At 35.3% G+C, this 12,757-nt stretch overlaps 1 protein-coding gene across 2 annotated transcripts in view; it reads right to left on the bottom strand.

Moving 5' to 3' along the window:
* The window catches only part of LOC145690033 (homeobox protein caupolican-like), a 212,047-nt gene extending 209,007 nt beyond the window's left edge, over window positions 1-3,040 (bottom strand). The window contains exon 1 of one of the 2 annotated variants that reach the window (XM_081764531.1): window positions 1,892-3,040. In XM_081764531.1, coding sequence (XP_081620657.1) covers window positions 1,892-1,939 — 48 coding nt within the window. In that variant the 5' untranslated portion in view covers window positions 1,940-3,040. The remainder of the gene's footprint in view (window positions 1-1,891) is intronic. The other variant, XM_081764532.1, reaches the window with a different exon arrangement.
* Between the last annotated feature and the right edge of the window lie 9,717 nt (window positions 3,041-12,757).

The raw sequence follows: 12,757 nt of genomic DNA, 5'->3' as shown, positions 1-12,757 counted from the left end.
TTTCATGTACTGCTAGATCAGAAACATTAACACCACACTAACATCAGAAATACACAATTTGAAAATGTAGAATACATTTATAAATGACTAAATCGTGGGAACGCTAGAATTTGACGTGTGTGGTCCTGGAGTTTGGGAAAGGTTCAAACGCACTTGTAATCAATATTTTCCTTCCATACATGTTTTGGGGGGCACTCCCCTTCCCCCCGGGAAGACCGAAATAATACGTCTATAATAAGTAGAATAATACCAGTAGTGCTCCTTCGAATACTAAGCGTTACCCCCCCCGGGACATTTTTTTCTGAAACACTGCTTGTAATTTAATATAGTACTATCCTAATGCTATCTAAAAAGTATAAGAAATGCAGACCACACAAGCGTGCCCGAATTTCTCAAGATCATATTATCGCCACCTTTAAAATAAATAAAATTTAAATCATGGTCTAGAAATCTCTATATACTTTCTACAAGGAATGTTTACTAATCTAATAAAATTACAAATATCGTAAAGACGTGACATAAAACTACAGCCATTCCAACGCACACGACTTTGGAGAAACATCGGTCAGATGTCATTTAGAAGACCATTTCCACCTTTGCTATCGTCAAATTTAACAAGAAACGCGATCTTCAGTGCTTGTAGAAACGATTTAACTGATCACAAATCCAGATACAAATTACTACTACTACTCCTAATAATAATAATAATAATAATTACATGGCAATTATCACATGACACATAACTATGAAATTAAATAATCCTTCCCAATATCTACATTGCATGTCAAAACACTTATTTTACTATTACAAAGTTACCATTATGCGACTACAAATAACTATCTACCCATCATAACCACTATCACTAATGGTAATTAATAACAAACTGCAGTTTACTTTTATTTAGTTCTCTTTTATTCAAGGAAATCAAAACGTTCATCAGAAAGAAAGTTAATTCATGCTCTGCGTGCGAGCACCACAACGGGAAGGAACTACGCTAACACCGGGAATTGTTGGTGGCTATCCCCGCAAGCGGAGCCGGTTCCGACCGGTGGGTTAGTTAAAACAGGTAGACAAAGCCGATTGACGTCTGGATCGTTTACTCTCCCAGACATAATACGCACATGCATTCGACACTTGGATTTCACATAATCTATTCCAGCACAAAAACCACCATGCATTCTAATAATATTTAGACATACCATTAATATGACCATACAAATGGAGCTAGTTTATTACGAAAGTTTTTACAGGCAAGAAAACGGGAAGGTAATTACAGAAAATGCTTGGAAGTGTAAATACGTAAGAATCCACGAGAACTAAAGCAACACAATACTCTCGAAACATACAATATAGAATTGTACACAGTTTGTTGCAGGTCACAATTGCGAATACCGGTCCGTCCAGTAAAAACTAATCTTTACAATTATGATTTAAACTACTTTAGCAAGAATAAAATATTGGTAACAGAACCAACAGGGTATGATAGTTTTGAAACGAAGCAATACATTATTCGCTTTGTATCACGAGCGAAGTATATGTAATAATTACAGCAACCGGGACTTGAACCCAGGATTCCCCATTTGGGAGGCAAGAAACCAAGATTCTATCAAATTACTAGAAAATAACTCATTTCAATCATTCAATAAACAGTTTTTAAAAACCTGAAACTTTCCTAATTTCTGATATCGCGACACATACAGCATTAGTATCTTCTATTATAATAATTATTCCAGAAAATATACACCGTTAACTTAATAAAAAAAATAGTTCTATCTAATCAACCGCAATAATGAATGCTTTAGCCAAAGAATGGCAAAAATAAATAAATAAATAAATAAAATAAAATACCAAGATTGGAGAATACATAAAATAAATAAAATTGAAAACTTACCTGCGATGCTGACGGGTACGAGTAACTGAACTGCGTATACGCCGACATTATGGTCAGTTTCTTGTGATCTTGTGGTGAAATAAAATATTACCCCAACTGTCCAGAGATCACAGATAATTTGAAATATCCAGTACTCATTCAAACGTCTGTTTGTATACAGTTTTTTTCTTGATTAAACGCGGAAGACGAAAGAATAAAACGTTAATAAAAGAGTTCCCGATAGAAAAATAAATACAAATTGAACACAATAGGAAGGGGGGCGTCAACCAATCTATCCTTGATTACGACCCATGAGTTAATAACTAATTTAATAAAATGTAACTTATAACACTTTTTCTGGGGTTGGTCCTTATTCGGGAGTCTTAAAAGAATGGCACAAATCACAAGTTTGTTGTACAGTACATTATGGTAATTGAATTTTCTCTTCCTTTTCGGTCAGTTTTCACATACACACACACAAACCGTTCTTGTATCGTTCTGTCCGGAACACTAGCTTTATCTTCTAGGATGCTTTATGAACAAGTTCATAATTACTCCGTTATCCACGATGACATGCGTGTCCCTTTTGTAGCGGCGCTTCATAACATACCGAGGCTACCTAAACCGTCAGCTCCTAGAACAGTTTGCAGGTAGTAGAGCTCCAGTCCTTGTAATAACAACACACTTGTAACACTTTGGGTCGTACTAGCTGCTAGTTCTCGCAGTATCACAGAGTGAACACGTATTGCACTAGTCTCATATGGTTCAGGGTCCACTTGCCTTCTCATATATGTAAGCTAAATAGTAGTGTATTAGTTGCCGTGTAGAAAACAAATCAATAAACGTATAGTAACAGTGAGTGAGGTTCGCTGCACACACACACATACACAGACACACGTAAAAGGTACAGTGTAACAAATGGGGAGACACTAGAGGGGGAGGGGCGCGTTGTTTAGGGGGTGGTTTGTATTGTAGAGTTGCGTACCAGCGAAATCCAAAACCCCTCTTCTCCGCCACTACTACAAATTTCCGCTAGCTTTTCTATACAGAGTCCTTCTCTATGCACGCACGGGCGACTTACCCCGGCTTCCACCGCGTTGGCGTACAATGTTAGGCCTAACGTCGCTTCGGTGATCACCGTTCTCTCGTCACCGACACACTGATCCTCTAGCGACAAGAAGAGGAACAACTTGAATTGAGTCCGGTCTCCCCCCGGAGGCGGTAACACGGTAAGCAGCCAATCATAGCTGTGACTCCTCCCTGGTAACCGCCCATCAGCTTATCCCTTCCCAGATCGCCTAACATTTCCACCAGAAAGAAACGCCTATAGTGCACTCGCGCTCCGCCTCAATACACGAGAATTTTCTAATATTGGCCAACCAGGTTGTGGGATAATAGCCGAAGGGGTGGAACACAAAAAAATGGGTGGGTTTTTTATAAAAAGAGGAAAAAAAGTCGAGCAGAAATTAAACGTTTTGGGGGAACAAAAAATAAAAAAAACGAAAACACACAAAACGGATAACAAACCACAGTGTACTACCATTAGCTATTCTGTTTTATGAGAACTGGCAGTCACTTAAAAAAAAAAATGTAGGGATGAAATATCCTGTAACAGAAATTTTTATAACGATGAATAAAAGAAAGGGGAAAAATGATAATCGGCAGAAAATTTTCGTTATTTGTACGGACAAGGAAAAGAAGAGGAGGAGGAGGATTGTGGTTATTGGGTACTTGAGATGAGCTCTTTAAGATGAAATGAAGCGGTACTGAAATTACTGTCCAACATCTGTTCCTTTTTATCTCGCTAGAGGAGGAAAATTCCTCGATGATCACAGACAAATGTACGGTCCTCGTGCTTCTACAAGGAAACGCACTTTACCAAAGAATCTAATGGAACGCTCTGTCTGTATAACATGGGAGGAAGCGCAGACACACGTCTTTTTTTTTTTTTTCCTGAGCTTCAAAATAGACAGACAAGCCATAAAGTTTTCTTTTTTTCGAACTTCAGTGAAGTTTATAAGTATTACTCTTCTGAGAAACACGATCAAGTAATATATTTTTTCTTGTTTCTTAGAAAAAAAAGATATGATAACCTGTCGTTTAAAATCCGGATACTACAGAAAAGTTTGTTAAGTCAAACAAGCTGTGAGTCATGATAAACATTGGTAAGACAAGATAAAAATTGCTCGTAATACATTTTCACTGCTTATACACTATTAGCTTCTTGTTTTTCCCCATCTTTGTTTTCTGCTGCACGTTTTATTATTATTATTATTATTATTATTCGTTTTTCTGATAAAAAAAACCATAGCCACTATTCCATGATATAAGATGGTTTACTTACCTATGAGTCTATTCGCTTTAACAGCGAGCACTTACTTATCTGATAACATAGTGTGAAGTGTGAAATTAATGACAGTTTTTTTTTTAAAAAAAAAAAGGAAAACAAACTATTACAATTTCCCTTCAATATTTTTTTTCTGGGAAGGAGGATGTTTAACGTGTGCAGTCACTTACAAAAGAAAAAAAAGAAAGAAAGAAAAAAAGAAAAAAGTACAGTAGAATCACGATTATCCGAGCTAATGTAAACCGGATCTAACTCGGATAAGAAAAAACTCTATTAATACGGATGGATACATAGAAAATTTTGTAGTATTTATTATTGTTGTAGATTGATTATTTATCTTTATTAGATTATTCATTATTATTGTATTTAGTATTTTTATTGGACATATAGTACAGTAGATATAATTATACATACATACATAAGGGTTCACCTCAAAAATCAGATTCATATACCGTAATATGAGTCTTTCCCCCATAGTAGGGCCTAAGCCTAAAATCTGCCCGCCTCCCAATGTTGAAGACAGCTCTGCTCCCCTGGTCCTCCACAGCATTGTTTTTCAACTTTATAAATATTTTGAACATCGCTTAAAAAAAAAAAAAAAGATTATGGGAACGGTTTTAGCCCCCCCCCCTCCTCCCCCAATGTTGAAGACAGATTTGCGTCGCTGTACCTTACACAAGTCATCATCACTGTAAGTTCATGCATCACTACCTCAGCATTAGCCGAGAAACAGAACGACTTGGATTCCCTAAGTTATGGCGATTGCGACTCTGAACTCAAAAAGAAGAGAACTCGGTATCCAACAGTGGTTCCGACTTGAACATTAGAAATGTATAATCTACAGGACTTCTATTAGACCGACATCTATAATAAGTCTAAGGTATGTACTCACTTCATAGATAGAATATTTGTCAATGCTTAGTCGTGATACGGTACCCCAGACACGAATAAACATAAATTTCTCACATTAAAATCATCCTCCAAAACTCGATCCTTTTTTCATTTCGTCATAAACAGAATGTTCATGAATATTGATGTAAGCTATGAATTATCGATGTCTGGATTTCTAACATAAGAAAAAAAAGTTGGTTATTGCTATGATTACGATACTTCTCACGTAGCTACGCCCCATTCTATGTTAATCATAGATAACTCATAGCATAACGGCATTATCAACGAACTTAAAAAGTTCGTTACTGAATTCTCTGTTTCTCTCTCTCTCTCTGTGTGTGTGTGTGTGTGTGTGTGTGTGTGTTTGTGTGTTATTTGCGAACAGGGATGAATTCAGGGGTAGCCCGGGGGGAAATCTCTCCCCCGAAGAAAATTTATCCCCCCCCCGAGAAACTCTCAAAATTTCAATCACAAAATATAGAAATTACTTCATCCAAACTCCCCTCTCCCCGAGGAGTTCATATTCCCCCCCCCGAGTGAAAATGTCTGAATTCAACACTGTTTGCGAATTTTTCAATTTTGAGCCCCCCCCCCCATTCGATAGAGCATCAAAAACTACCTGAGAAAGTGACATGACATTGTTCGCGTCACTCTTACCGATCCCGAGATATTGGCCAAAAAAACTCCGATTTCCGGAGATTTAAGGAGTCATATCTCGGAAACCATAAGTCATAGAGAGATGATATTTTGCGAATTTTTCCATTTTTTAAAGCCCTCCATTTTGAGCCCTCGTAAAAACATATCGTAGAACGTCTTAACCAGTGCCGGATTTACGTATAAGCTAAACAAACTATAAGCTTACGGCGCCACTCGCTTGGGGGCCAAAAAAATTAAAGGAAAAAACTGATTATAATGTAATTTCCAAATAACAAGAAAAAGCAAATAAAATATAAAAAGCGCATACAACAACGATGTTTTGTATTGTTATGTACAAGAGTTTTATGAAGCAAATAATAGGACTTTATTTCTCAGCTCCACTTGTAGTGAGCTCCTGCTTATAATGGAGCTCCGTTTCCCAGTCCTGATTGTAATGGACCCTTGGTTCTATTTAGATATCCATTAGGTTCATAAATTAGCATATAGCATATATTCAAACTTAAAAAACGGCAACATTTTGTCACTGAAAAGGAAAGTTTGACCTAGAAAAGGCCCCTAAAACTTGACTTATAAAGGGCCCCTTTCAATAGCTTAGGGCCCCATCAAATCTAAATCCGGTTTTAGCAGAACTCTTAAACAAAACATGTGGGGAAAATGTTAGTACTTAAGGTTGATGTAAAGGGACAAGTTTTGCCGATAGATGTCAGTACAGTCTTCGTATCTCTCCCATGTATTTTTTACCTTTCACGAAAATTTACGATTTCTGTTACACATTTCAACCTATAGAGGCTTCAAACTTTTAAAGAAGGAACTTCATAACCTTTTAAAGGGAACAATCCGTGCCGATTTTTTATTTAGAATTTTCTTCATTCCATTGTTAAAGGTTTGGATATCCATTTCAACAATCAAGCCATTTCAACTATGAAGAAAATTCTAAATAAAAAATCGGCACGGATTGTTGTCTTCGATCGATTATGAAGTTCCTTTTCTAAAAATTTGAAGTCTGTAGGTTGAAATTTGAAAAAAAAAAATCGTGAAAGGTATGGGAAAATTCAAAAACTGTAGTGCCATCTATCGGAAAATTTGTCCCTTTAAACCAACCTTAAGGAAATTATAAATGGATAGATATATTACAAGAATTGTTTAATGAGTATAATAATAAAGTACATAGAACAATTGGTATAAAGCCTGTAGAAGTTAATAAGACAAATTAATTCTTTTAAAATTCGTTCTGGCAATTCTCTCGCAGCATTCTCAACTGGTTTTATTAATAACTTCGAAAAGAATGACATAATTAAGTAGATTTTACTTTGTTTTTTTTTTCTTTTGATATACTAAAAGTAGGGTTGCCTACGAAACTAGACGAGATAGAATTTTCATGACGAGACAGAGAGAGCATATCCAACAGAAACAGATGACACTTTCCGAAACGATACATCATTTCCGAGACGCGACAGCTTCAAGAACTGTCTCGTAACAAAACAAAATGGAGCGGGCATAATTTTTTTGTTTTTATAGCAGTGTTGAATAAGCAAGTTTGGTTTACTAAAAACTTTATCCAGTTCCAAAAACGCTCTTATTCATTTACAGAAAATCCCAGAAAACCGAGAAAAACTGTAGGATCAATGTGTTTTGTAGAAGTGGAAGTTTTCACATGAACACACTGAAGTACATGCAGATTCCACATTTTTTCTAAGTTTCCTGGGATTTTCTGTAAATGCACAAGAGCCATAAATGGACTACTCATATATATATATATATATATATATATATATATATATATATATATATATATATATATATATATATATATATATATATATATATATATATGGCCGGATTTAGGTGTGTGTGCACTGGGGGTCACATGCACACACTCCTCATCCTTCGTTGTAATTATACACTATCTAAAATGAGAAGCTAGCAGTGAAACTAGCAACACTTTCCGAAACTTTCTGCCGTCGTGTTTCCGTTTGGGGCTTAAAAGTAAGAAGAGCTTTGCAAAAGCAAAAATTTAAGTCAATTTTCTGAAGGTTGAAGCAAAAGGATTCACCAAGCAAAACAATATTCCTTATTCACCTAACTAACTAACTAATTCTATGGCCTATGGAACCCGGAGGTCCATTGCCGCGTTAAGTCATTAAGAAAAATCAAATTTAATTCAAATGTAGTAGTAGCTATTGGTGCACACCCCCTCAGAAAATCCTGGATCCGATCTTATATATATATATATATATATATATATATATATATATATATATATATATATACTCTGTCTGTCCATGAGTCCGACCGAGAGACACAAGATCTCAGAAACAACTTTGATGCAAGGGTGCCGATTTCTCTGTAATTTTTTTTTTTTGGGGGGGGGGGGCATTCAGATGCAGGAAGCATATATGAGGATTTTAAGCCAAACTGCATTGAAATTATGCCAAATATTGTATATTCATAGATATAGGTATAATGCGGGGCCCCCATGAGCTTTGGGGGGCCCGGGCCCCCACGGCCTCCCAGAATCGGCGCCCTTGCTTAGATGGATCACGAATTTTTGGCCAGAATGTAGATGTTCAAAAATCAGAAATCAAATTTGTTGATGCACATGGCTCATCCATACGGTTCATGTCAAGATATGGACAATCGAAAAATCGATTTGATTCATTGAATTAAGTTTATAGCGTCTCCTTTTTCAGCAGCGAGGCTATATAAGACGTAGACCTATAACTTAACTTGGAATCCGAACCACATTGAGCCCTCCACCGGGAATCGAACTCTAATCTTCTACGCCAATCAAAAAATCGGTTCCCCTTTGTATTCCTATGGGACTATTTATTATGGATGGTATCCTTGCTTGGGAGACTACCCGCAATACTGTAGAGATTAGCAGGTTAGTATAATGCTCAGGATGCAAACTACTAATCTGCCCGTAGAATACAATTGCTTTCTACTAGACAAATCTAAATTATTATTATTATTATTATTATTATTATTATTATTATTATTATTATTATTATTATTATTATTATTATTATTATTATTATTATTATTATTATTAAATATTCATTCATGTTACTAACGTTTTCTTGCAGTAGCGTCGGAGGGTGAAGGGAAATGCAAAAATTCAAACTTTAATTTTCACCTTGTGTATGTCTACCTCTACGCTTTGCAAATCATTTTCTTTGACGTTGTGTAGGGTCCGTGAAAATGCAACTTATTAAAAACCAAACTTACTTTACCAATTACATTTTTTAACACGTTACCGTTAAATTACCTTACAGGTGGAAGTATCTCTTGACACTACCTTAAATTTTTTTTTAAATTTTTTTTTCGAGAATTCCACCCAATTGACAAATCTATTGTGCCTATAGATAGTCAAATATTTACTTTCAAAATGTTGTTGCATAGCGTTTTGTTCTCTGATATGTTAATTTATTATTTAAAATAAAGAAAGAAAGAAAATAAAACAGAGAGAGAGAGGGAGAGAAGCTTGTTTTGTTATTTTTGAACACTTACTAACTTGATTTACTGTATTGCATTGGATAATGGAGATTTCCAAATGATACGCCTTACGTTACTTTCCAAGACTGATATACAGTATAGGGTATAGTCTCTTATATATATATATATATATATATATATATATATATATATATATATATATATATATATATATATATATATATATATATATATATATATATATATATATATATATATATATATAATGTAATGTGTGTTTTTAAAAACGGTATCACATCGGAGTTTACTACATAAAATCATAGAAATGCTGCCGAAACTACAATATTTAATACAGCTTTTCTGTGGCTAAAAGCGGTTAGCATGCGCACCTTTGGCATGGGCTACCGAGTTCGGCAGGAGTTCTTGTGGTTTGAATTCCACGTTAATCAATAGGTCCTGTCTCATATAGCCTCGCTGCTGAAAGGCATATTAAACTCGAAATCAACTCACCTCGAATATTTAATAGTAAAATTATGGTTTCTTCTCTTCATGACGGAATGGTTCTTTTCCGATCTTACATATAGCTAAGGTTAAGTAATGAAAACAAGACATTTCCCTTTAGACATCTTTTAGGTTTTCAATAACACAAATCACTCCACCAATCTCCGTTCATGAATTTCGTGGCTGTTATTATTTATAATTATTATTATAAATAACAATTAATAAGAAATAAGAAAATTATAGGTTGATTAAAGACGAATCAAAGATTATGAAGGTATGCACCTCAATTGCTAATTCTCATTACTTTCTCTAAAAAGCGGAATCGGGTTTAGTGGTAAATCTTAATTTCCTTATGGGAAATTAAAAAATGATATTAGCAATTTTGTGCAAATTACACACATACACTTTATAAATACTTCATGAATATGAATAATATGGTTAAATGTATAAACCTACTTTACGATTTTCTCCAAATGAGCAGTGTAAATCGTGATATCATGCAAAATTGAAAAAAAAAATCCCATGTTAAATTTATCCTATTTTTCACGGCATCCTCGCAAAGTTCCAGTCCATTCTTGAGAAGATTATCTATCGTTATGGCTTTGCCCTGTAAGAGAACTGGTATTGATCAAGGGAACAAAATGAATCACTGGTGAATGAAATAAATACATTTTCTAATTGAAACAACGGTCTTTTTTACTTGACTTTGGCGTTCGTTTGTCCGCAGGGGCGTAAATAAGGGCCCCGCAGACCCCGCAATGCGGGAGGTCCCCAAGCCATCAGGGACCCCAAATCATGAAATGGGACGTAAAGAAGGGGCCCACCCCACTCTGTCTGCGGGAGGGGTGCCAAGCTTTTAGTTACGCTACTGTTTGTCCAGATACTCCTCCTGAACTGTTCATAACCAAATTTGACATGGTTATTCGAGAGTGCGCGCTGAATGTCGTAAAGGATCGCATGTCCCGATTGGGTGTACTATTGAGGAATAATGCCCGAAAAACGGGGTGCCCATACACTTAATCTTGAAAAAGCATTTGGTGCGGAATTCTTATTGTGAACTATGGAAAGTAAAGAAATGGAAATGAAATAAAATCTTTGAGTTTTACGTCCCACGATTATGCCTGCTAGGCTAAAGGAGACGGTGATGATGAGTAATGAATATGAAATGGTGGAATGAAGATAGTGGGAGGAAACGGGAAAACCCCGAGAAAACCCACGCACACGGTGTTTGTCTACCACAAAGTACACTTGGCGCGAGCTGGGATTGAACTATGAAAAAAAATAGAATATTCAGCATTAGAAATATGACGAAGCCCTTTTCGTTTTGCATTGTGAACATATTTTTTGCTTAAAATGCTTTTCGCTGATATTCAACTATTTGCATGTCGTGTTCGCTCATGAAAACAATTGATCATAAAAAATTCTGTTAATAATCAATAAAGATCGATCGCTTCGCTCTAAATTTACAATTATTATATGCGGTACCTAGTACAAAATCATTAATCATTAGGCCTACTGCATCTGAATCTTTTATGCTACTAATACGGAAGTTAAATAATATTGGAAAAACTCTTTTTAATTATTATTAGCAATAATTAACGAGAATTCCATTTTTTTGTTTTCGTTCGCATTTATCACAAGTAATGCCGAATTTCGCAAAAGTTCGCGATAATATAAACGTGATTTCTGGCTCTGAAACGAAAAGTTTGAGGTTTCCTGAAACATACAAGCATTTTGTTTTAAATGTTTCGCACATATTGCATTAACGAAAAAGTTTCGTTTCTACCTATTACCATAGAGATTTTAAGAAAGAGATGTGATATTATGTGATCTTGTCATCTGTATAGTACCCAAACGGTACGTTTCCGGACAGGGATTTCTTATCAAAAATCCCATTTACAGTGTTCGAAGTGGGAAAAAAGCAGAGGTGGTATGTTTTATTACGATTTTGACTCGTCATACCGTCTATCTAAATGTTGAAATACAGTGAGGGTATGTTACCTAAAATATTGCATATCTATTTACATAATGACTGAAAACCATTGGAGAGGGCTCTCTAGTAAAAGGGGAGGGGACACGCAGAGACTTTAATCCCCCGCCAACAATTTTCTGAAAAAAGTTAAAAGAAATATCCCCTTATGGTGTATTATAGAGAATTATGCACGAAAGTGTTAGAAAAAATACCGAGATTTTATATCTATTAACAATTTCCTGCAGGAATACTCCCGAACCCCACTCGACTGATGGGTATTCGAAATCCCCATGATCTACGCATAGCAGACGACCCCTAAATCCACCCATGCTCAAAACACGACATTTATATATACATATTAAGGCAAGAAGACACCCACACACATAAGAAATATGGCATATCAAAATATAAACTAGATTATCTTCTTTGGAGATACTAATTTAAAAAAAAAAAACAAAAGGTAGAAAAATATAACAAAAATATCGCTGTTGTCAACTTAGAAATTATTTCTACATAAGAAATAACATCCTTTTACGTGCAAAGCTATTCGTCAAGTACTGTGTATAAAAATGGATTTATTAAAGATATTTAGCATCTACCCTCCAGTGACGGTATACCTGGATCACTGAAAAACCAGAGGTGGTATGGTATACCACCGTATACCGTCTCACTTCGACCACTGTTTACAACCCCTCGTAGTCTATAATAGGAATTCTGAATCACCCTGCACATTTATAAGGAAGACATTGAGTTCCTCCTTTTTCTTGAAAAAGTCTGCATGACCTACGAAATGCTACCAGTGATTACATCTCCGATTGTATATAGATCAATAGAATGGTTATTTCTATTACGCTATTTGTTTTGATTTATTGGTGGCTGTAATGGAAAAGGAATTTTATCGAACATTTTTTTTTTTTTTAAATGAAGTTGTTTCTTGAAAATAACATATTACAATCACCTGTCAGCATTTCATAGGTGTCAGTTACGATTGAGTAATGTACTAATAAATTTAAAATTTGATATTTTAAGAAAAGAATTTGAAACTATGAAAAAAAGAAAACAA

Source organism: Thermobia domestica, chromosome 7 (genome assembly GCF_964235325.1).
Source record: "Thermobia domestica chromosome 7, izTheDome1.hap1.1, whole genome shotgun sequence".
NCBI lineage: Eukaryota > Metazoa > Arthropoda > Insecta > Zygentoma > Lepismatidae > Thermobia > Thermobia domestica.
The sequence above is the reverse complement of the archived record's forward strand: the minus strand, read 5'-3'. Positions and strand labels throughout refer to the sequence as shown.